This window comes from Tiliqua scincoides, chromosome 8 (assembly GCF_035046505.1).
Source record: "Tiliqua scincoides isolate rTilSci1 chromosome 8, rTilSci1.hap2, whole genome shotgun sequence".
Taxonomy (NCBI): Eukaryota; Metazoa; Chordata; class Lepidosauria; order Squamata; family Scincidae; genus Tiliqua; species Tiliqua scincoides.
In genome coordinates this window covers 46,388,901-46,414,371 of record NC_089828.1, presented here as the reverse complement: position 1 = coordinate 46,414,371, position 25,471 = coordinate 46,388,901, and the positions used below count along the sequence as shown (strand labels likewise).

Sequence of the window (25,471 nt, the reverse complement as noted above, 5' to 3'; positions counted from 1 at the left end):
TGGCAAAAATGTGACTAAAGCGATTCAACCGGTTTGGGCAGGTTTCCAGGCCTGCAAGGCTACCCTCACCACATTCCTCAGCATTGCTGAGGTACCAAGGGCAAAACAGAACCTTGTTTCTGTGTTAGGAAGTCTGGAAACCCCAAATGGTCACCAAACTACTTCTCCAGTCCTCACACTATGCTTTGAGGCAGGGTACTAACTAAGACAGTGTTGGCCATGCTCAGGCACTCTTCAAAGAGATGTGGCAATTCTGCCATACAATGCTGAATGTTTTGAGGATCTCCAAGGAACCCAACAAACTCACCTGGAGGTGGTGCTGGTGAGCAAAAGCCAGGAGTGGCTCCTATGGCTGAAAGCCCATCACCCGCAGCCACCTGGGGAGGAGTGAGCGCCCGAGTGGCAGTCAGAGGAGAATCCATTGTCCCCAGGTCCGCAGCTAGCAGAGGCCCGATCTGCGTCTGTGCGTTCTTCCTCTGCAAAGTGCTGACCACTTCCAGGCTGGTGCAAGAGCTTGGGATGGAAGCTGGCAAGCCTCCTGTGACTGGCACAGAGCCCCTGTGTGTGCATGAAATGGGTCCCGCCACATTCTCAGTCTTTATAACTGCCCCTACCATATGATTAAGGAGCCCACAAGCTGCAGGGGGTGTGGTGGGTCTGGGCCACTGTTGCCGATGAGACAAAACTGGCATTGTACCACCTTGCCCGCTTAGCCTTGGAGAGTCAGTCAAATGTGTAGAGGAGTCACTGCAGAAATGTGGACCATTGATTTTCACCTCTGAGGTGGCACTGGGGCCATTGGCTGTCCCAGATGGGGATGCTTTCTTGGGCCTGTCCATACATGAGGGATAGTGAGCATCCTCTTGCATGGTGCCCAACGAGTTCTGGGTGGCAACCCCAGGGGTGCATGGTACTGTGTAGCTGGAAGGGAGGTTTGCCTTGTCAGCTGCCTGATAAGAACTTGCAAGGGAGCCGTCTGCTGCGATCACAGGCTTCGCATCAGCCTTTTCTGCCTGTTCAGAGTCCCAAAGCGAAGACATCTGCTTTGCAGATAAGTGTTTCAAGATGCTGCACTGCAGGGCAACGACGCTACACAACCACTGAAAGCAGAGAGAAAGGCCACACATGAGACTTGGCAGAGGCCCAGCACAGAGGAAGCCAGCGGTTAAAACCCAACGCACTATCTTCAAGACTGGCCCATCAAGGGGTACTGGATCAGCCTGGCTGCTACTAGTGCCAGCAGAATCTCCTGAGGAAAGCCTGCAACTCATCTGCATCCAGAACTGTTCCTGCATCCTTCGACAGGGCTGCCCTCACCCAACAAAGTCTCTCATGTGCCAGGCGTCTCTTTCTAGAGCAGGGATGGTCAACTGATGGCCCAAGGGCTGGAACTGGGCCCAACAGCAACTCCGTCTGGCCTCCCGATGCTCTAACCAAATTTTAATCAAGGTGCCGTAAAAACCAATTGTTTTTTGCTCACAGCTCCACCTGTAAGGAATATGCATGAGATTACATGTGTTCAAATGTGGCCACTGTGCAAGATCCCAATTGCTTTAAAGGCCTTGACCTCCCTTCACCCCCAAAGGCAATTAACATGTGGGGGGAGGGGCAGATTTGGGCTCAGGGGGGCTGAACTCAGTTGTGCTGTTTGACATGCGCTCAGTCAATACAATTAACATGCCATTCTTGGCCACAACTAGTACATGAATGTTACCGTCCTCAGCTTCAGAAGGAAGCAGGTGCCAAATTGGCAGAGCCAGTCTGGGAACAGATGGACAGAAAGGTTCCCACAACATGCTTAATTTGTGAGCAAAAGTGTGGGAGGGGGTCCCACCTGGGAGCTGTATAGCCATGGCATCTGAGTGCCCAACCAGCAGCTCCTTTGAATGCAGGAGAGAAGTTGATAAAAATGTTAGTACCACACTCCACCCTTGTATGCATTCTGGAAAAGACAAAGAAATGTTGCTAGACAACATCTAGCTTGAGAATACTTTTCAAGAAGCATGCCTTATACCAGTGATTTTCAACATTTTTTTTATCACAAGACACACTGACAAGGCATAAAATTGTCAAGGTGCACCACCAGCTTTTTGACAGTCAACAAGGCACACTTCACTGCTGGTGATGTGCTCATATTCCCTAAAGGCCCTACTACTAAAAAATGACCCTCCCCCAAGCTCCTGTGGCACACCTGTGGACCATGCACAGCACACTGGTTGAAAATAGATACGTTATGCCAGTGCTTCCCAAAGTGTGGGTCACAAGCCCAATCACAGTGGGTTGTGATCTGGGCCTTTCTGTCCACCCTTTTGATGGTTTTGAAGAAGAAACTTGTTTCTTGTTCTGTATGTATGACCCAGCAAGTTATAATTTTAGTATCTCGCAGGTAACTTTATTTTCTACCTGGCTCCAACTAGGAGCCAATTCTAGAAGCCCCATTACTTCCTGAGACCTCTTGACCCACTCTATAGGCTACAGAAGCCTCCATAAGCCACTTCCTGTTTGCTTCCAAAAATCGTAAGTGGCTTAAAGAGGGGGCCATTCTGAGGCATCCGTAGGATTGCTGGGCTGGGAGAGGCCTCCAGCACTACCAAGAGTGTTGCGACCCACCACAGACGACAAGGTGGGTTGCGGTGCTACAAAGCTTGGGAACCCCGCCTTATGCTATGCTAATCAACTACACATACACCATACATGTGAAATCTAAGTTATCACCAATGTTATTGTACAGCTAAAACATCTGTGAACAGGCTGGATTGTTTCAACCTCTCAGACTGGCCAACATATGACCCAGAAGTACCATGCTCTACAGCAGTGGTTTTCAGACTGGGGTGTCATGATGCCCCAAGCCTGAAGGCCCTGGCCTCTTTCCCCTTAATGGGTGGGGGCAGGGGGAAGGCAGTGATGCAATCCCCAGGATCACGTCACTCAGGAGGGCTGCGGGGACTGGATGCACTCATCAGTTCCCTGCAGCAGCCTGTTGGGTGTGGAGAGCCCTGCGTGAGCACCTGCAGGGCTCCCCAGCTTGTCAGAAGTGAAAGTGGAGCGATCATGATCACTTCTAATGAGCTAGGGAGCCCTGCAGGTAATCTTGGGGATAGCGTCGCTGCCTTCCCCCCTGCCCCCCACAAGTGAATTTGAAAACCGCTGCTCTACTGAATGTTATTTATTGTCCCACAGGGAAGCTGCAGCAGAGGGAGCTCTAGCACATAACCAGTTCCTTACTCTGACATTCAGGCACATTTTCCAAATAAGTTGTCTGTCTGCTAACAGACCTTCCCAACATAACAGAAACAACCCAATCCGTTCTTGTTATTGCTTTGAGAAATCTAAATACTCAGAAAAGGGACAGGGTGCCTATTTCCCAGATGGTGGCCTCCTGAGAAACATTAGGGAAACTTACCCTGAAGTCTGAGGGAAGACTTTAAATACCATCCAGTGTAAGATACTAGAACTCAGTAATGACTGGACAGAAGAGCCAGTGCCATTTTAACATGATGCAGAGGATTTGAGAAAGGAGGATTCACTCCAGTGTGGTAGGAAGATGGCATCAAAGGTTGTGAATCTGCCTTTACCTCTTGTTGTTCCGATTGGGTGGCTAAGTGCTCCACGTTCCAAAGGTGCTTATGCAAGGGCTCCTCAGGGACCCCATTACAGATGAGCTCCCCATCTCTGATAGCAGCAGGCGCCAGCAATGGAGGTGGAATCCGATACTGGGACTTAATAGCATCAGGAACCTGTGGGCAGAAGAGAGGAGGAAAGTGCAGTTGGCCTTTCTATCATTGCTAACCCTAAACCTGTTAGCATTAACCTTGAATAATTCTAGTGGTAGCAGACCTTCGTTGGAAAGCCTGCCACCAACTGGTGCAAGCATGCAATGCAATTTCACTGAGGAGACACAAAGGTTCTCCCAACAGCTGCAGGCACCAACTGCAGCGCTGTCCCCTTGCTTAGGTCCCAGGAATCCCAGAGAAAGGTCAGTTGCATTACAGAAGCTTGGCCCAGCCTCTTTAACCCATTTTTGCCCAGCCCACAGGTGTACACATTTAATCCCTGTTGTGTATATTCAACATTGGGCAGAAATGGCTTAAGTTTCATTTTCCATCACTCATCAGCAATAAAGGGCCTTATTGCTCCCCTAGCTGGCTTACCTTCAAACCTCTTCTTTTTACTGACTGCACTACCCGGCGGTTAGGTGGGTGTTTCTTGTGGATCCGGTTCAAGAAATCCACTTTGACCACATGCTGTGAGATAGTGTCCTGAAATCGGTCAAACACCCGACATCTGTTGCTCAAGGTCATGTTCTTCTGATTTAGCTGGAAGAGAAACAACAGCTTTTTACAATCCCAGAACGAGAGGCACTGGGGCAGCAAAACAACTTGTGTTCAAGAGGGGAATCAACAGGCAATCACACCAACTTTCTGTCCTCCAGCTTGGAGGTGGTGCCTTGGCTTACCACCACATGCTCAATGTGATTTGGACACATCCACCTGCCCAGGGGCATTGCAGTGAGAGGAGGCTCCAGGCAATCCATGTGAAACAGGAGTGGACAATAATCACACTGGATGAGGGGGGCCACTCGGCAGCTCCTAAAAAGCAAGGAAATACAATTACGAAGGGGCGGGAGAAAGGAACAGGCAAAGAAGTGGGTGGAAGAGAAGTGGGTTCAGCAACTCTTATCAGGAGCAAGATAAATTAGTTCCACTTTTTAACAGCAGCACACGAACAGTGCCCGAGATGCAACCACTGCACTTTAACTCCCTGGCACTGAACAAGAAAAGTGGTAGTCTCTAGTTGCTACTGCCAATGTCTTTCCCAAAAGATTGGGCTCCAGAATGAAGCACGTGAGATAGGCAAGAAACTCATCTGTAACAGAGAAAATTCTTCATTTCAGGGCTACAGCTAAAAGTGACAAGTAAGACTAGGTCCAGTCTTCTATAGGTCAGAGGTGCATTCAACCAGGTTGAGGAAGACTCATAACCACAGAGGCAGATAATTTGGAAGAAATGTCTCCGTAGATGAAGTTCTCACTGGAATTGCCCACTATAGTTTTCTCATTACTATCACCAAAGATTATCAAGGCTGGGAAAACACTGCATGTTCCCAAGTGTCAACAGCAGTTTTTCTGCACCTAAGATTACAGAAAGCATTTAATCTGTAGACTGCTTCACAACCACTGATCAATACATCCTTATAACCACCACTCCCACCCAGCATAAGATGCACAATCACGGCCATTTTACAGACAGGGAAAACTGAGGCAGAATTATCATCTGAAAACAAAACTGAAACTAGAGCAGGAAAGTTGGTATTGCCCTCTACTCCAAGCTTCTTAGCCAAGGCAGGGTGGGGAGACTACACCCTGTCTACAGGGAGGGCACAGAAATATCAAACTCCTCTGCTACTGCCTATGACTAAGCCCAGCAGGAACGGTCCCTGTCTAATATCTAAGATGCTGTCTCCCAACAAACAGGCACAGAGCTTCACAGCTGAACTCTTTGGTCTCACTGAGCAGGAAAGCAAGTGCCATACGCCACATACAAACCCTACTTGCCAAATGGATACCTGCTGCACGTGAAGCAAACTTTCACTGGCAAAGGAACCAAGCCATTATGGTCCAGTTCATGTTGTGCTTTCTTGACATTCTTTCCAGTGGTTTCCTCCTTTCTCCTCCTCTTACTAGTACCTGGAAGGGAAGATAAAAAACACTTATTTCTACAACTTGCAGGCATGGAGCCAAGCACACTTATTGAGAACAAGAAGATAGATCCTATTTCTGCCTGGCACCAATCAGGGGTGGTCCAAGATCTCCTGACGCACCATGCCAGACACTGCCCCCCTTACCTGATATGAAAGACTCTGCTACTCCCAGAACACTTCTCCCTTATGCTTTTCCCTTTCACAGTGTCTTTTCCTCTCTGTCCCCTCTTCCTTTTCCAAACCAAGAAATGGAAGGGGGAGCAGTGCAGGCAAATTGGTGGACAGAGATGGGTGCCCCCGATGTTCTATCGACTTAGGAGATGGCTTGGTGGGCCTCATGGATTGGCTGGTCCTGGCACTGACACTACCCAACACAAAACAAGACTGAGAAGCCACAGGACTTCAGGCTCTCTCTTTTGCAAAGAGAATGTCAAAAGCAAGCAGTAGCCTACAAGTTACTTGAAATCAATTGGAACTGTGTACTTTGTTTAACCAATCTCTTATGCACCTGGCTTCAGGTGTAGCATGATCACACCAGTAATTAGCCACGGCAAAACTGTTATTCCACCTAAAAACTGCACGCTAAAGCATAGACGCATACAATTAGATGCTGCTACTGCTCACCTGGAAGTGCTGTTGTGCAGGTCAGTTCATTCGGCAGTTGGAACTGGGTCGGGTTCCTTTCCATGGCAGCAGCAATGAGCAACTCGAAAGGTCGCTTCAGGTGTGGCTGCCCACCGTCCATTTCTGCTGCAGGGGTAGAGTCATCATCCACATCAATTATGTCCTCGTCAACATCATTCTGTTCTGAGTTGGGGGTCTCCGTGCTGGCATTGGATGTGGGTGTGCCAGGCCGGCTTGCCCTTCGCTCTAAGAGACGTGTATGGGAGAGAGCCCGGAGGCTACCGCCACTTGACCGGTCCAAGAAGTCTGCGTCGCTGGTGGGAGATATGGTCCTTTTCCCAGACTTGTCCACCAAGCCATTCACGTGACTCAAATCCTTTTTCTGCTCTCGCTTCTGCAAGGCATTATAGGACAATCAGATGTAAGTTCCTAGCTTCTACACAGCCAGAGGAATGGAAAAGGGGCAAAAATGACAGCTGACTAACAGCATGCCTTTTAGAGCCTTTGGTGGGAAAAATAGCCCAATTACTGCCGACTGGCAGGGATCAGTCCTTAACTGAGGAATCAATATAAGATTCTGTCATTTTCTTTTGAGGATACAACACAGAAAGAATTCAGGACAGTAAGGACAATGAAATGTTTGGAGTATATTATGCTCAAAGGCTGAGGGCTTCCTAGAGGTTTTTGGCTGGCTATGGTGAGAAGCAGATACTCGAGAAGATGGGCCTTTTGCCTGATCCAGCAGAGCTAAGAGTTCAAACTTAGGGAAACCAGCATTTTTAGCCTCAAGATAGGCCTTCACCAGCTTATTGTTCTAATACATGGATCCATTATTGACAGGGCTGTTTGAATAAAAGATGGCCAATGAGGTAAGAACAAGCAAACTAGGCTCAAGAGGAAACAGAATTCTGAAAACACGTTGGGTAGGGGGGAGGCTTAATACTCCTACATCACACAACAGTAGGTTCTTCTGAGCAGTAATGCCTTGCACATGTGCTGAGGATGAATTTAGAGGCAGACACCACAAGAGAAAACAGGTTTAGGAAAGCAAGAGGAATCATAGGACAAAGGCAATGGCAGAAACTGCACTGCAGAGATGTCTGGCACACCAGTGTCCTTCAGAGAACAATTAGGTTGTTAAGTGCCTATGAACCTGAAGAGGGTAGAGCAATTGGAACCTGGTAGTTCTGAAGTCTCAGCCAGCGAGCAGGAGACACAGTGGACGGAAAAAGGAAAGGGGAACAGGACACGGGATACATATCAAAGAATTCTAGAGGCACAAGGTATGCGGGTGTCTCAGACAGCCATAAAGACTCCCGAGGACTATACAGCTAGCTTGGAGACACTACTCTGAACTGTGCATTATTTTGTGTGAATTAATTTTCAAATAGGTAAATGAGTGGCAAGCCATGTTGTAAGACAACAGAAGCTGGGAATCCTACCCTTGAATTGCTTGGCACCCTAGAAGCCAGAGTTGGAAGAAAATCCTTGGGGTCTCAAACTCTAGCAGGGCCAGACGAATAATTCAGACGCTTTCCCCCTGAAGCTGGCAGCCCTGGGAATCAATATTTGCATTCGGCCGTGCCAGCTCACTGGCTACAGAAAAGGACAGGCATCTCTGACAACCAGTTGGAGCTCAGTCCAATCATCTCCTCTGCTCCACTCCCCATGAACGAAATGGGTGACACATCCATTTCCCCTTCCACTGCTATGGAAACAAGAGGTTATCGCTCGATTCATTCTGAACTAGCTGGAAGAACTGGGAGGCTTGGAAATCCAAGCAGCCATCACAGTAAGCTCTTCCCTTTCACAGTTGCAACTTGCCTGGGAATGCAGAAAAGGGAGCATTATTGAATTAGACTGTCACAGCTGCATGAAGCAAAGCAAATACCCTAGACTACCAAGATATGGATAAGCGGACATGCAAGTGAGCTATGCATCAGCTTTCATCACTTCTCTGTTATGCCATGATTTACTGTGCTTTTTCTTAAGATTTCTGAAGCAGGTTTTCACCACAAGCCTGGTATTTTTCCTATATAGGTGGTACAACTGCTGTTTTCCCCCCTTGTATTTTTCCCATAGCTATTGAATCTCTTTTGTTGTTTCCAGAGAGGAAGGAGGAATGAGAAGCTATCCAAGCGCTCAGAAGGTTTGATTCAAGAGTGGTTGCATCTTTACCTTTCGGCGCACAGTACAGCGATGGCACATCCATTCCCCTGGAGGCAGCATCTCCTCACTTAAGGGAGGATTGCTGTGGAGGAGACAAGAAGCAGGCAGTTACTTTTCAGTGGCAAGATGTGAACTAGATACACTTAAATTTAGACTAGGAATCATTACAAGACACATTGCAATACAGCCCTTCAATTCACTCTAGGCTATACATATTACAAGGCCTTTTATCAGAAGAGGAGGAAACTGCCCATAATTTTATGAATACAAGTGTGAGGGCTGAGGAAAAACCCACACTTGGTTCCCTTCCCAGCACGTTAAAAAGAAATTCTCTTTTAGAGTGAGTGGATTGCTTTTGAAGAAAAGTTGTAAAAAGACCATTTCAGCTGCCATTCACTGCCTCTAAAAGCTTTTTAACAACTATGGACGACCAACCAGGGGTACGAAGCAATTTCTTTTTAGACCCACACAACTCAGTCTGTTTTGCCTGCTTCCAATATCCCCATCTTCTGTTGTAGCCTACAGTTGAAAATATACATGCCAAATCAAAAAACTAGCTGTAAATTATCGCAAATCAACAGAGAGAAAAATGAGAGCTCAGACTTGGAAGCTATTGATCTTTCAGAAACCAATTCTGAATCAATGAACAGTTCCATGTCATAATTCAATATCAAGATTTACTAATAATAGATCAGTACTGATCTGTTACTCTGGAGGCAGATACCGACTTGCAGATACGAACATTATTTTTCCACCAAAAGCAGGGGTTCAGGGTTGCAACACTGTAAGGACTCACCTGGGGGTCATGCCGGGCCCTCCAGAGGTCATAACTCCCAGTCTCTTCAGAAGGCTTCCAGATGTGACTGGAAGCCACTTCCAGTTCACATCCATGGCTTCTGATCACATCTAGGAGTTCTGAGGCTGGGGAAGGCCTATGGAGTAGATTCACAGGCAGAGGCACTTGCATGCACAGGCACCCCCTTTTTGACTCCAAATGATGGATCTCTCCTGTAACCTCTCTCAAACTTCTCCCAGGAATGACTGAAATGAGCTCACACTCATTTCCCAAGCAGCATGTACAGAAATGCCCTTCCAAACAATGCAGCTGCACACCTTCTCTACAGCCTTACTATGTATGCCCGCTTCCCCAGTCACTGCTTGAGTACCTTATTGTTGTCATTCCCTTTATGTATCTCACTAGAAAGAAAACTAATACTAATAGGTGAACATTAATAAGTACACCCTACAATTACAAGAGCAGTCAAATATTGTCACATGCTTCAAATGACACATGGTGGTCTTGCTTGGAAGAACAGGAAGTGGCTATCCTTTCCAATACAGCTAGGGTTCATTTAACAACAAGGGCTAAAGACAGTTTTTCAATGAATGGCATACACATAGTGTATGGCATCATGAAAATGCCTTGGGTGGTTGCCTCAATGATGCCGATATCCATTTTTTCCTCTCTCTCTTCTTTGCTGTCAAACTGAACAAAAACAGAGGGCAAGGGCAGGAGACCTAAAGTACAAAAGTCCAGGCTAAGCTGCATGAGGAGAGAATACGTAGAAAGCTAAGAGTTAAAAGCAGGTCCCTGTTGAATGTTAAAGTTGGGTTCTAGATCTGAAAGTCACCCAGAGCCATAATGTAGTCTGCCCTCATACATCCCCCTCCTCAAAGACTAGCAGCTTTCTATGATAGGCCAGGAAGAACTACTCCATGCTGAGTTGGCAAATTTATTCCCACTAATATCTTGCCACTACGGAGACCTCTCCTGAACACACAATGATGATGGTGGCAAACATCGCTAGACTTCCTGGAACACTGAGCTCTTGAGCTATGTGGAGCCTGGTTTCAGAGGACTTCAGCCACGCAGATTAAAGGGAACAGTGGTTGGCAATTTACTACTTTAGACTTTGCAATATGCATTTTTGATAATTATGTTTCAAATAAGAAATGAATTTTAAATGTTTCATTCCAAGTTTGCGACATCATAAATTAGGGTCTCCAAGAGGCGTCTTCCTTATCAGTCTGCAGCAGCAAGCAGAACAGAGATTGTGGCATAAGATTTTGCGGGCTCATAAAATTAGTCAGTGTGGCATAGAGGGCTGTGTTTGGAGGGCCAAGAAATCTGCTCAGGAATCTCCCAATTCTTGCTCAGTCACAACACTCTCTCCGCCTACTCTATTTCACAAAACTGTTGAGAGACTAGGATGAGCTAAAATGCCCCAAGCTCCCTGGACAAAGGGTGGGACAAAAACATTAGAAAGTAACAGATAAATTTGATTGAATGCTCAATCCTACAATAATTATTGTGGATTCCAAAACCCAGGGTTTAATCACAGTAAGGCTTTCGGTATTCTGCAAATGCAAAGCATCCTTTGATAACTCTTGGCCACTAATAAAATTATACTTGCGTTTGAATTCTGACTTGCAATAACTCAGATCCTGCTCTGCTGAGAACTTCTTGAAAAACAGAAGGACAAAGGAAAATAAGTAACTGAACTAGGAAATCTCCAATGTGAATCTTATAACATCCATAAATTTCCCCCATAGCCACATTACTGGAATCCTATTTGCCTAATTTATGGAGTGGTTGCTGTAAAGCAGTGAATCTCACACATTTAGCACTGGGACCCACTTTTTAGAATGAGAATCAGTCAGGAACCACTGGAAGTGATGTCATGACCCAAAGTCACATCATGAAGTAGGAAAATTTTTAACTATCCTACCTACACACTGCAATCCTACCCACACTTACCTAGGAGTAAGTTTCATTGACTATCATTGTTAAAAGAAAATACATAGTAGCTTGCTAAAAGCACAGGTCTGTAACATTTTCCCAAATGCAGTCACATACCATGGTAGCATAAGGTCTAATATTAAAAATAAAATAATTATTAAAATAATTATTAATTATTAATAATTAAAAATAAAATATTGAAATGAATGGGGACCTACCTGAAATTGGCTCGTGACCCACCAAGTGGGTCCTGACCCACAGTTTGAGAAACACTGCTGTAAAGAGTACCAAAGTATGTATAAAAAATACTTTAGTGTACTCAAAACGCTACATAAATGCCAAAAACAAATAATCAGATTTGGGTTATTTATTTAGGTCAGTGTTTCTAGGTGGGTCACCAATTTCAGGTGGGTCCCCATTCATTTCAATATTTTATTTGTAATATACTAGACTTGACGCTATCATGGTATGTGACTGCATTTGGGGAAATGTGACAGATCTGATAACAGGCTATATGCTTTAAACAATGATAGTCAATGGGACTTACTCCTGGGTAAGTATGGGTAGGATTGTCAAAAGATTTCCTGCTTCATGTCACTTCCGATCATGACACCACTTCCAGTCGTGACATCACTGACAGATTCTCATTCTAAAAAGTGAGTCCCGGTGCTAAAGGTCTGAGAACCATCGATTTAGGTCAAACATTTGGCAGCCCACCAACATGAATTAGCTGCCTTTCCCACTCCAAAAGGCTCCTCTGAACATGACCATTTATCTGGTATTCTTTTCTAGGCTAAATATGGCTTCTGTGTCTGCAGTGCTTCCAAGTGGCAGACAAGGCCGGGCGGGGTATTGGCATTGTTCATTAGAGGCAAATGCTAGGTTCAATAATTCTGTTCTGCTGACTGCACAGAGAAGAGATGGGACTCCTGTGAAATACTGACTGGCAGCAAGTCAGGTCAGACTGGAAAGCAGGAACTTGAAATAGCCTTTATATTTGTAAGCTCCTCCTAGGAGGAAGGCTGGCACATGTGCCAAGACAGGGTTGAAAAGCATCATAAGAAAGTAACAAGATGGGCATACTTCTCTCAAAACTGGCCTGGAGATGCAGATGGACCCACAATAGCAGCCTGACCCACAGTAACTCCTGCCTGCTAGATCCTGCAGCTTTTTACATTAGCCAAAATGAATGAGAAGGGCAGCCATTTTGAAAGCACAGCTCAGGAATCAGAGAGGTGAGCAAACTCCAGTGTATGACTGAGGCAGTCCCTAGAGAATGGTGAAAAATCCATGTTAACCATGTTTAATAAGCCACAGTTTTAAAGGCTGTTAGAAGCTACAAATGGTCCAGCCTGGACACATGACCTCCTACTTTAAATTTTAAAGCACAGCAGAAAAACTTAAACTTATTCACCCCAAATCATGACAACCTAGTAGGAAACATGCCTTTAGACAATGATTTTCTTTAGAAGAAAGGAGAATTAAGCAACCAGTAGCAACAATCCCAATGAATAACTGCTGCCTTTACCCAAAAAAGTTTGCCAATTTATCATGGACCTCAAGCAGATTGGGGCAAGGGCAGCAACCTCGCGGTTTGAGATAGAAGATAGATGCAGCTTCCATGCTGCTGGCAATCTGCTTGGAGGTAAGACACTGGCATTCCAAAGGAGGAAGGAATAAAAGGTGGCCAGGAGAGAACAGGATCCAACATGCAAAATTAAGACTGCACGCACCAATGCACTCAACCTCAGCTGTTATAAACACACATAGAACATAGAGGCCTACTTAAGGAACATACCCACTAGCCTGACTCACAAAACTCATTACTTCCAGCATTCAGCCCAAAGGCACACAAGCTACAGGGATATTGTTTACTGGAAACCAATTCTGTGCTCTAAGCACCAGTAGCCGGATGCCATCATCACTCAAGGATGACAAAAGTTAAAAAATTTTCAAGTTCACTATACAGACTGACTTTTTGAGGAAATATTTTACTTCCCTGCCCCCACCAGATGTTCACCATTTATGTATATGGACAGGCTTCTAAGCTTCACCTAAATTCTATGCAGGGGATGGACTTCTGGTCACTTGGAGTTAGTGTTTCACAATTTGGGAAGCCACTATGTAATCTGCAGTATTGTTACAGAACGTACAAGGAGAGAAAGTCTCACCGTATCATATCTGTCTTATTTATATGCTGGGCTACAGCTCACAGGCCTCAAGAGCTTCCTTAATTCTGACAACTAAGCAATTCAATTTCGTGTAACTTGGACGCATCACCCACCATGAAAAATCATATAAGGCAGCACCTGAGTTTCACACACTTCTTTGCAGCTGCTCCTCAAAGCCTTCTGCAGCAAGGCCACCTGCAAGCAAATGACCCTGGCCACAATTAGTTCTCATCATAAAGGAAACAGCAGCCAAATGCAGCCAGTCAACTATTTTCCCTGGCAGACATTTTTCCAAGCAGTAATTCCCTGCTGTTGGCTGTGACCAGAGAAATGGAGACAGTACATCTTTTCCAAGAGTCAGATTAATGATCAGGAAACAGCTCCCTTCCTTCCACACAGTGGTGCTCTTTGTCAGGATTCTGCTAGCAGAGGGAAGCAAGGAAAAGGGAAGCAGCAGTCATAAGAGCATCTGTTGCTGCAATCCAGTCACCAAAAATTCACCTGCTTTTAACACAACACCTTAACTATGGTGCTGTGCAAAAACCAATGTCTGAAATAGCCTCTTTCTGGGTAGGAGGCGCAAAACCAAAGAGAAGACTGTAGGGCTCAAATAAAGTCATAGAAACTTCCATGTCAAAAATGGGTCAGTAGTCAAGTCTTCTAGACATTTAACTCTTCATGAAGACCTTTCAGAGAAGCAAGGTGGTCCACGCTATGTCTCACGAAACCACTGCTTAAGTTCAATAAGGACTAGTAATCAAATCTGGCATCCCCTGCTCCTCTGGCTGCTACTGAGAGACACAGTCCTGGTCTCTGGCAGGGGCTGTGTTTCACCTCTGATATGGCTGATGTCTGAATTCTATATATAGGTTGCAAACTGATCCAAAATCCTTTGAGAATGAAAGATGATATTTAAATGAAATGCAATACACAATTGCAGTCTTTGCATATGAAAACCACAAACCTTTCAGAAGCATGCTCCAAGCAAGATAGTAGTTTTGTCAGATATCTTGATGTTTACTATGAAACCCACACAGCACAGCAACAATAAAGTATTTAAAACCAAACATTAGCAGCTACCTAGGTTTCATTCTGTCAAAACTCAACAAGGAAAAAGAAGAGAGTACCAACAGAACAAAACGATTACTGATTCCTCTAAATTCCTTCACTAATTCACATAACTGCCTATGGTAGACATCAAGCTACCAGGACAACAACAAACTGAATCGACAAGCAAAACGGTGCTGGGGGAGATAAAAAGTCAGCTGCGAAATGGTGGCTCAGAGGCAGGGTCAGCTATCCACTGCTTTCTATGAGCCATATACTACATATATAAGTACAAATCTACAACCATGTTTACTGAGATTTTAACATAGAAAGCCCTAAGATGGCCAGCCAAACTGTACAAAGACCTGGTCAAAGCCAATTGATACTCAGTTTTAACAGGTGGAGATGCAAGCAATTAGGTACAAGGCCAATCATGGCAGAGATTTGCTGTTACCTGCTTTCTTTAAACTACTGGCAGATGAAAACCCCTGTCAACCTATTGCAAGATGTCCAGAGTTCTACCTCTGATTCTTATGATTCTAATAAACTAATTGGTTCATAACCCTCTTTGCCCTTTTATACCTTCCAGAAAACAAGCCTTTCCTCTTTTGCTCTACTCACAGAAAGTTCCTGGAGGAGCTGCTCGACACCATATCACATCTCTGATCAAAGCACATACTTTGCAATCAGGGCAAAGCAGGATGCTACTTGCCAGACAATTCTCAGAGAGCTCTCTTTTTAGGCTGTGCAGCTGCACCCTCAGGCTACTAAAAAATCCAAACCCTACAGTGAGCAATTTGCAGCTCATGACAGTTCACTCCCAACACACCGGAAAGGGAAAGGCTCCTACACAGGTCAGGATGCATGACTTCCTCCTAGCCTACTGCAGAAAGATCTGCCCTTTTTGGCGCACACTTGCATGCTTAAGACCCAGCAGGCTGAATGCTTCCCAGGAAGTCCAATGTTTTCTCTTCCTCCACCCTTGGCAAACTCTTTACAAACAGAACTATTTGCACAGCAAAGGAAAACATACACCCCCCCCCCCATACACATTTGCTGCAGGCTGCACAAAGCCATCTTTTCCCAACTAGCAGCATTTTCCTTCTGCCTCTAAATTTGTGACAGCCCTGCTTGCCACATGACAATTGACAGAGGAAGCTGCACAAACGGCACAGGGGGATATGCAGCAGGAAGCAAAGTTGCTGAGCTGAGCTGGCTGTGCCAAGTTACAGCACAGATTCCAGGGCCTCTGTTTAGGAAGATGCAAGCAGCTGAGCCAAGAGCTCAACGTGGCAAGACATTTCTGTTTATAGAGGCTTCCATTCTGGACCTGGTGTCCTCAAACCCTGAACAAAAGTTGTGTTATATGCTCTGAATTAGGCGAATGCTTTGCCAAGCCCAGTTTGCCTTTCGGCAGCTTGCCAAAATGGGTGCACAGGTTCGCTTCCTTCCTTTGCCTACTGTTTGTTATTTCTCACAAGATCTTTCTGAGAGTTACAGCTGGCTCTCCCCCAACACTTCTGCTACTCTCTACTACAGGTTATAAAAAGTAGATTCCAGGAACAGGAAAAAAAACCACAGCATTCCAACATGCGTATCTCAATTTTGAAACAGCACCTATCTCTACTCTTGGCATCATAACCTTCTACTACCATTGCATTACATGCCTAGTTCCTGTTCAGGAGGCAGGCAGAGGATCTATCTTTAAGAAGCTATCTACAGAGTTACATAAATGGCACATCTACCCTATAGCGGCTCCTTTGGCCAGCAGCAGCTCTTTAGGGTCTCAGGTAGAGGTCTTTGCCACTTGTGACTCTAGGAAATGCTAGGGTTTGAACTTAAGACCTTTTAAACACACCAAGTCATACTCTCTCCCCATAAAGCATATTCACTTTCTATATTTGCTCCAGACTCAGTTTTAGGGTGCTTGTCAAGAAAAGGGAGTTCTTAAAAGTTACAGTACAATTTCAACAAAGTCTTACACTGCACAATGCTGGTTGTGCATCAGGCACAGTGGAATCCTGGTTTCCCATGAGAAAGGCAGCCGAGTGCAGGGGAAGCTGAGCTCAAGTTACAACAAACCTGGATTCTTAATTACAACCACTCACTTCCAGAGGCCCAAGGTGCACGTTGGCGCCACCAGACCAACCTGGGTGCTTATCCGATTGCCCAGGCTAGACAAGGCCCTTTGTGCAAACTACAGCTTTTGTAAAAGGCTTCTGAAGTTACAAGTTTCAGTTTATTAGCCACATCTAAAGGAAGCAGCTGATTGTTTGATTTTCCCCACTGCCTCCACAACCAATTGTCATGGAAGCAGAATCTTCTTTACTGCGCATCTTCATCATCATTGCCTTAAATCAGAATCTATTAAGCTTGGAAGTTACAGAACTGTTGGGTATTTTGCTTGCTTCAGACCAATCAAATCAATGAGCTCCCCTCCCCCTGGCTCCAGGACTCCAAACACTAAAAAGGACCTGCTCCAGTGATAGCATTTTATCACAATTCATATCAGTAAACCAAGGCTGCCTTCACAAGTCTTTTCTTCTTTCCCACAGCAATTTCAGAGTTAGTGGCTTCATTTCCAAAGCATCCATGCACATCACACCATTTAACTTCTTATTTTACCCTCATTTGCTTACAGAACCATTTTATTATTTGATTTACAGTCAAGGGACAGCTCACACATCTTCCTACGTCACTTGATCACACACTCAGTTGAATGTGTGAACTTTGTTCACTGAAAAGCAGCTTATGGTACACAAGCAGCTTATGGTACACAATGTAAGTTCTCTGTGGTTATTTATGATATCTCACTGGCACATTCAAGTTCTATGACTGACACACCTAAAACAGCCCCAAAGAACAGGAAAGATGCTGCATGTGATAGAGACATATAAGTCAGGCTTTCCTATTTTGAGAGGAAGAATTTACAGTTGAGGCTCAGTATCTGTGGGAGATCCATCGCTCCCTCCCGTGGATACTGAAAACTGTGGATAATTAAATATGCAGGTTCTGACCACAGAGGCTTCAGACATGACCAGAACCAGTCGCATCTAGAGTTTTTTTTGAGGCCTGGAGATGTCACACGCAGATTCTACAGGCCTCAGAAAGGCCTCCAGCGGTCCTAGAAGGGCACTTCTGGTTTTTGGCTGAAAACTGGAAGTGCCCTTCTGGGACCTCCAGAGGCATTTCTGAGGCCCGTAAAGGCTATGCACAGCCTCTGTGGGCCTCAGAAAGGCTTCCAGATGCTACCACAGAACATCACATCTGGGAGCTTGGGTCCAGCCCTAGACCATGGATAATGAACATGCAGATAAAGAGGCCGGATCTATACATTAATCCAGAATTTGGCACATCCTTTGACTGTACACAACTACTGCTGGTTCTTCAACGTAATAACTCCAAATTAAGATGAAGGTACCACTGAGACAAAACCACAAACCCAACACCACTAGAAATGAACTTTTAAGAGTTGCAGCCAAAGCTTGGTTGGTTATTTCAAGTCAATATGCAGTTCTTGACACTAGCAACTCCCTTTGCTCATTCTCTCCTAGTTCTTCGCCCCTTATTATTTTGAACCACTCATAAACCTCACTTAGCTGGCCACCACACTCAGGCCACTGCTTTCTCCAGCCTCCTGTCTCTTCACCTCAACCTTTGTCTAGGTCACTGTTCTTCAACCAGCAGCTCATGACCCCAATGAGGTCATGAAGACTCATTTGGGGGGGGGGGGTTGCAGCAAACCATCCAAAGCCTGTGCAAGAGAGGGCTGGAGTCCAATCCAATAACGATAATGCCTTTTCAAAACTGTTCTTGATATAATCCTGCAAAGCCTCTTCTTACTGTCTTGCCCCATAGCTCCTAAGGCCAGCACTTCTCAGGCTGCTACCTACCTCACAGGGTTATTGTGAAGACATAAGAGGTAGGGTGAAACAAGGTAGGCAGCAGCAGGCAGTGGGTAGATCGGATCGCAGGAGGGGGTTGGGGGCCCCCAGCCCCACACTTTATTTGGGGGGGGGTCATGGCATGATAAAGGTTGAAAACCACTGGTCTAGGTCTTCCTGTCCACCCTGCCCTTTTTCTAGTTTCCAAGCAGCTCAACCAACAGCTGAAGACTCTTTGAATCTCACAGGCACAGCCAATAAACAGCCAGACTCCATTATGCCTGCCATGACTCTCTGTGGAATTATGAAGCCTAGTCAGTCACTGACAAACGCTTCAATGCCACAAACTCACTTAGCACATCTTTCACACTCTTAATTATATAGTAGGAAAGCTGAAAATGTGAAGTTGCCTTATAGCAAGTCAAATCACTTATTGATTTAACTCAGTATTCTCTACAATGACTAGTAGCAGCTCTCCAGGGTTTTTCCCCAGTCCAACTACTAAAGACTTTTAATTGGAGATGCCAGGAATTGAACCTGGCGAGCTTTGCATCCAAAACAGCTGTTGCACCACTGAGTTACAGGCCTTCCTCACAATGTACAAACTGCAAGTAATCATTAGTTAATGAATGCTAAACTGAGGAATCTTCCTGCACTGAAGTATGGGTCCCTAGGTACCAGAAAATCTTTTGAGAATACTTTTCCATGCATGTGTGTGCACACACACACAGAACGCTCTACATGTCACTTCTAAGAAGCTGACACAGGAGAGCAACAATAAAATACTGAGGCAAGCTAAACAAGAAGACAAACACTTCACAGATTCAACCCAAGTTTAGCAAGTTTTGCTTTAAAAAGTCCACACACACGATTTTTAGATATTTATTTAGAATTTGTACCATTCCAAGTACCCTAAAGTTTAATCAATTTGTCTTTACACCACCATGGCATTGCTAAGGCATGGCCTTTGCTAGGCCAGGAAGACAAGTCAAAAACACATCAGAATCTGAAGCATTCATAAACATATGTGCTAGACAAATTTATGCGTGAACAGGTGAAGTACAGTACAGAACTCCTTTAAATCCCTAATGCTCAGAATTACAGGCAGCATTGTGGAGTGAATAGTATAGAGCAGTGGTTCTCAAACTGGTGGGTCTCAACTCAACAGTTTGTGTAACACCTGCCCATCCCTTTAAGGCAGGGGTGTCCAAAGTTTTTGGCAGGAGGGCCACATCGGCTCTCTGACACTGTGTTGGGGAAAAAAAGAATTAATTTACATTTAAAATTTGAATAAATTTACATAAGTTTACATAAATGAATATATTAAAGATGAACTTATATGAATGAATGAGGGTCTTACAATAGCTCAATGCCTATAAAAGGCCTTGCACAAAGCAAGGCTGGTTTTCCTTTGCTGCCACTGCTGCATCACAGATGTGAAAGAGCAAGCACTGGAGGGAGCTCTCATCCCACAGCTCACACGAGAGGTCAAACAGTAGCCCTCACGCTGAGAGAAGTTGCGTTGGGCCAGTGCGGGCTTCAACAAATCTCTGGAGGGCCAGAGGCTCATTGGAGACTGGGGGCTCCCTGAGGGCCACACTGAGAGGCCTCGAGGGCCGCAAGTGGCCCCCGGGCCGGGGTTTGAGCACCCCTGCTTTAAGGCATGGGGGAAGGGGCGAGGGCAGCCACATGATCCCCAGGACTGTGTCAAAAAGGGGGGTGCTTTTACTTACTGTGTGTTAGGGCAAGCAGCAGGAGGTGTGGGGAGCCCCGCGCAGCCCTCCACAGGGCTCCCCAAGGCTTGGAATCTTTAGAAGTAGCAAGTGCAAGCCCCCTCCTGGCTGTGTTCGCAAACTGGAAGTGGCTTGCGCTTGCTATTTCTGAAGTTTCCAAGCCTTGGGGAGCCCTGTGGAGGACTGTGCAGGACTCCCCACACCTCCTGCTGCTTGCCCTAACACACAGTAAGTAAAAGCACCCCCCTTGCCACTCCTTAGCGATGCAATCCTGGGGATCGCATCACTGCCCTCAACCCTCCCCCACAAAGACTTTCTTTGGGAGTAAAGCTCCCAAAAAGTTTGAGAACCACTTGATTAGAGAGACAGGCAATACATTTAAAGCGCTATCCCATGCATGTTTACCCTGGAGTAAGTCTCACTGTATTCAATGGAACTTATTCCCAGGAAAATGTTCATAGGATAGCAGCCTTAAATAGCAACTGAAGTATATCCTCATAAAGCAAGGAGAATTCCCAGTCTGCATGAGACAGAGAAGTTGACATCTGAACCTGATGCTGATCCACAGAAAAAAAAAGAAAGCACTCCATGGGGCTATGGCAGCTCCTCATTTTGTGCTCACTCCAGCTATTTAATGACAAAAAATAGAGGGTTCGTGCCAAGAAAAAGACAGAAGAGGGTGAGCCAGTCACTCAAAGCAGTAACATGAGGCAAGCAAGGAGAAAGGAGACAGAACCATGGGAACAATCTGAATTGAGAAGACAACTTGAAGACCCCTTTCTTACACAGTAGGGATTGTGTTAGAATTTGGGTGTGAATGTTTCAGTTCTCTTACAAGGAAGCTCCATTATCTCACACAGGAAATTAACCAATTTCATAGGTCTTACACTGCTATAGCAACCTTAATCAGAGAGCCAAACAAGAAGCTATAAATGGGATTTGACCTAGATGAATACCACGGTTCATTAAGTTTGGAAAAGGTTTTTTCTACTCCAAAGAAAAGCCAATTCACCTGCTTTAAATTCTGCAAATGCTCCTGACTTTTAAAGTTTTACACAGCTTACACCTTTCCATCTCTGACATAAATTCCTCAGTACAATCACAGGGGGGGGAAGAGTCACAGACTAGTGGGCTGAGCTCATTCACAGGATTATAAATTCACTTTGAGAGGAAAAATGCTGGCTTGCCTGCTTATGTACACGTGCTGCAAGAAAGTTGAGATTATTACAGCTAATAGCAAAAAAATGTGACTACAAAAGGAAAAATTCCTAGGTATTTTTAAAGCAATGTTTACTCCCTCACAGACTTTAAGCAAGACAAAGAAAAACAAGTCTGTAACATACTGCTTATAGAATCACTCTGCCATGGTAAGCATGCCAGTAGAGGCACACACCAAATTTAGGCTTAATGATGGCAAGGTACTATTACTGCCAAATAGCATTCTTATTAGTTGGAACTAAGTGTAGAATGCATTGAAATGAAGAGGGTGGATTGGGTTCAGATGTGGGAAACTGGTCCAATTCCTAAGGGAAAGTGAGCCTTTCAGCTAATGCATCTCATGGGGTAGTTGTGAAGAGAACACAAACACTATAAACATTATGTGCACTAAGCATTGCTTACAGTACTGGCACAGAGCAAGAAGACTTCATACAGAAATGAAAATGGATGCTCTTCCATGAACATCCAAGCCCAGAAAGTTCACTAATCTCTACCCCAGCCTTCCTAAGCCTGGAGCTAACTTCATGCTATACATTGAGCACCTTCCAAGCTCATCATGTGGTCCAGAGACAAGATCCTACTCCTCAGCAGCAGAGAGGGGCAAGGCTGCAGCAACTACAAGTATAGATACTTGCTACCAAGGCCAGTAAAAATTTGTGGGCTTTTTTCCCCAGGTGAAAGACAACAGTAGACTGTCAGATCCCTATCTAGATACATAAGAAGGGTTAAATTCTCACACCCTTTCCAGAATCTTTCCCCAAACACTTGTGTCAGCAGCTATACTTCAGAACTTAACCCATGGGAATGTCCAAAGAAACCACAGGCACTAGCTTGCTATGGTTCAATTATTTCTAATGCTTTGAAATGCAATGGTTGCTTGGACTTGAAGTCAGAAAACACAAGAGTTCCATTTGTACCTGTGGGGAAAAAATAGATGCAATAGTTATGAACATAAGAAACTGCTGAACTTCAGTGCTGCCTTTGATAGCATTAAAAAGTCAAAGAATGCAACTCAGTGTGCTGCAAATGCACACTTAATGCAAATCCAGCAAACTTAAACAAAAGACAGACAAAGCCACCTTCAATGAATGTACTACAGCCAACCTTGCTGCACATTCGCATCCAGTGAGGTGATCATGATGCAACGCCCCAAGCATCTCACTTTGCTTGGAGACAAAATGGTTGATTTGCATGCATTTGCAGAAGTATGGCACAACTAAGTCTCAGTTTCACCAACCAAAAGGCTACCTGTGCTATGTGACTGCTGGGAAAAAAAAAATGCATTTTCCAAGAAGAATCCAAAAGCAACGGGTATTAAAATTCAGAGTACCCCATCAATGAGAAACTGCACCAGAGTAAAATAATTTTTCTTAAATTACCATGAGCCTTCTCTTCCCACCCATCTTCACTTGCAGGATAAACTATGCTGTTAATATCATTCCAACAAACTAAAGGTTCAACAAACTGAGGCAACCACAAGCTTCCCCTGGATAAGCTTCCTCTTGTTTACCAACTCAAAAACATGTCACATTAGACCACGAAGGCTCAGACATAACTCTGCCTCCATGACTAAATCCAAGATTGCTTATGCAGTCATGCCAGCCCCACAATACAGACACATGCTAACTCAGAGCCAGGAATAAAGCTTTAAGAGTCAACCAGATTTTTGTCTGCCAGCTTCAGAGGTTCCCAAGCATCTTTAGACTTCTGCTAACAAACAAAATCCAGGAGCATCAAAAGGAAAAGCATCATCAATTAAACCAGCTTCCTTTTACAGCCACCCACACTTCCTTTTTCCAACACAAAAAGTGTTAACTTGACTGTGGTAAATTCTGAGGCCTACATATGTGAACAAGCTTGCCCTGATCAACCAGACCACAACAGCACTTGTATTCCAACCAGTCAAAAACAGCAAAGCAGGTCAGAATGAGGCCCTGGGATTACAAGTTTAACAACAGGGTGCACAGAGGGGCTCACCAGACTTGGAACAATGGCCTTAGATACAAGACAAGAGCCCCATGCATTTGAGCTTTTCACAAGCGTCACAACAATTTGGCTTAAGGAGGAGGAGCTGAAACATCTCTGAACAGTAAACAAAAGATCTGAATAGAAAGAAGGAACAAGGCACAGCCAGATCCTATGCATGTTTACTAGGCACAGAGCTGTAGCCAAGGCGAGAGAGGAACCGAGATCTCCCTCCAGTTTGGCCTTGGTAGCCTTCTCCCGAGTGGACTCCCCCTGCAAAGCAGCAATTAAGGCTGCAGCAACTGGAGGCAACCGGGCAGAGGAGAGGAGCTTGTAGCGTGCAAAGAGGCGAGATGGGGGTCCTGGAGAGACGAGACAGGCAAAATGGCGCTGGGAATAAAATGTAACAAATTCAACCAGGTCGCCATATTGTCAAGAGCGAGTGGGGCCCGGCTGGTGAGGGAACGAGGGCGGAGCACTGGAGAGCGTCGCACTGGCCGGCGGGGAGGAAAAATAAGAACCACAGGGAGCCAGTCAGGCCAGAATGCCTGCGAATTTCCGCCTCCACATACACAGGAGCAGCATGAGATCATCTAACGGGACTTCAGCAGGAAAACAGCACAGCACAGAGAAACTACTCAGACGTAAGTCCCATTATAGACAATGGGGCTTACTCCCAGGAAAGTGCGGATAGGATTGTATCCTCAGAGAGGTTTGGGACCACAACAATGATGCAAAGGGGGAAAAACCGGAAGGAAAGTGGTGATGATCCCGCGTGACTCTGAATTGGCAAAGGGGGGGGGAGAGAATGGGCAGAAGGGGGGGCGACGACTCACCAGCACTGGAGGTGGAAGGCAGCGGGGCAGTGGTCGCAGCAGAGGAGGTCGCCGCCTTCCTTGCAGCTGTCGCAGCTGTCGTGGTTGGTGGCGCGGCCGCTCCGCCGCTGCTGCTGCTGTGCTGACTGGTGGTGATGTGGATGGTGCTGGTGTGGGTGATGAGGCGTGTGGTGGTGGTGAGGCGGGTGGTGGTGGTGATGATGAGGGTCGCCTCGGTCCGGACGGCGGCTCCGTTTCTCGCTGCCTCCTCCCCCGCCGCCGCTTTCGTCGCTCCGAGGCGGCGCCAGCAGCGCCTGAATTTGCTGCCATGGCAGAGACAGAGAGAGAAGGGGGGGATGAGGTGAGGTGGTGGGAGAGGGGATGGGCTGCTGCCTGGGGTGGGGGGCAGGAGAAGGAAGACAGAGGAGCCCCCTCAACCACTCCTCCCCCCAGAGAAGGGGGATGAGGTGAGGCGGTGAGTGAGGGGAGGATGGAGGGCACCAGGAAGAAGACAAGGAGCCCCCCTTCTCACCCCCATGCCCCTCCCCCGCTCACCTCCATGAGCCCCCCTGACGTGTCCAGGTCGTAGACCACCGTCTTAGCCTCCATCCTCTCCCACATCCAACAACAGCCAGGCCGGGCCGGCGGCCCCGTCAGGCGGGAAAAGGCGGGGAGCCCAGAGCAGAGCCGGCCTCGGCCCTTAGACGACGGCGGCTCCTGGGGGGGAGGCGCCCCCGCTCGCGGCCTCTCCTCGGCGACGCCTGAGGGGGTCCTCGGCCTACCCGACGGGCCTCCGCGTCGTCGCCCCGAGTGGGAGGAGCCGAGCGCGGGTTCCCGGGAGGGCTGAGGGGACGGCCGCCATGACAGGGGGCGGGGCCCTCACCGCCACTGCCGCGACCGCAGGGGAGGACCGACGAGCGCCGCCGCCGCCTCAGACACAGGGCCCCGCCGCCGCCACAGCGCTCCTCGCGCAGGCGCAGAGCGCCCTTCCCTCAGTACGGGGCGCATGCGCAGAGCGCCGGCCGGAGCCGCGCATGCGCAGAACGCGACACCGGCCAGCCTGGAGTCGCTCAGTTTTTCTTATTACTGGCGTTCCGTCGCCCTCTCTGCGCATGCGCGTTGCCCCTCCCTTTTGCTCTCCCTCTCCACTCGGTCCAGGCTTGCGCGTTTCACATTGGCGCGGCGCCACGCTCTTATGGCGCATGCGCGTCGCGCTGATTGACGGGTGGGCCAAAGAACGGCGCTCCTTCAAACGGGGGAGCCGAACGGTAGCCGGAGAAGCTTCTGACGCATGCGCTCGAGCGGCGGGGCGTGGGCTGAGAACTGGCGCATGCGCACTGCAGGCGACCGCTTGCGAGGGGAAGGAAAACTTCTGCTGGGCTGGGCAGGAGGAAAGGCTCTTTGG

The 25,471-nt window shown here is 46.6% G+C and overlaps 1 protein-coding gene across 5 annotated transcripts in view; it reads right to left on the bottom strand.

Annotated features, from left to right (window-relative positions):
• The window catches only part of PHF12 (PHD finger protein 12), a 34,405-nt gene extending 9,378 nt beyond the window's left edge, over nucleotides 1–25,027 (bottom strand). For 2 of the 5 annotated variants that reach the window (XM_066634998.1, XM_066634999.1), the window contains exons 1-9: nucleotides 24,622–25,027; nucleotides 24,088–24,389; nucleotides 8,503–8,575; nucleotides 6,325–6,718; nucleotides 5,566–5,686; nucleotides 4,457–4,589; nucleotides 4,152–4,316; nucleotides 3,576–3,737; nucleotides 308–1,100 (exon numbers count right to left, since the gene is read on the bottom strand). In XM_066634998.1, coding sequence (XP_066491095.1) covers nucleotides 308–1,100; nucleotides 3,576–3,737; nucleotides 4,152–4,316; nucleotides 4,457–4,589; nucleotides 5,566–5,686; nucleotides 6,325–6,718; nucleotides 8,503–8,575; nucleotides 24,088–24,389; nucleotides 24,622–24,687 — 2,209 coding nt within the window. In that variant the 5' untranslated portion in view covers nucleotides 24,688–25,027. Of the gene's footprint in view, nucleotides 1–307; nucleotides 1,101–3,575; nucleotides 3,738–4,151; nucleotides 4,317–4,456; nucleotides 4,590–5,565; nucleotides 5,687–6,324; nucleotides 6,719–8,502; nucleotides 8,576–12,316; nucleotides 12,524–13,517; nucleotides 13,583–22,390; nucleotides 22,461–24,087; nucleotides 24,390–24,621 lie in introns of those variants that run through there. The other 3 variants (XM_066635000.1, XM_066635003.1, XM_066635001.1) reach the window with 3 other exon arrangements.
• Between the last annotated feature and the right edge of the window lie 444 nt (nucleotides 25,028–25,471).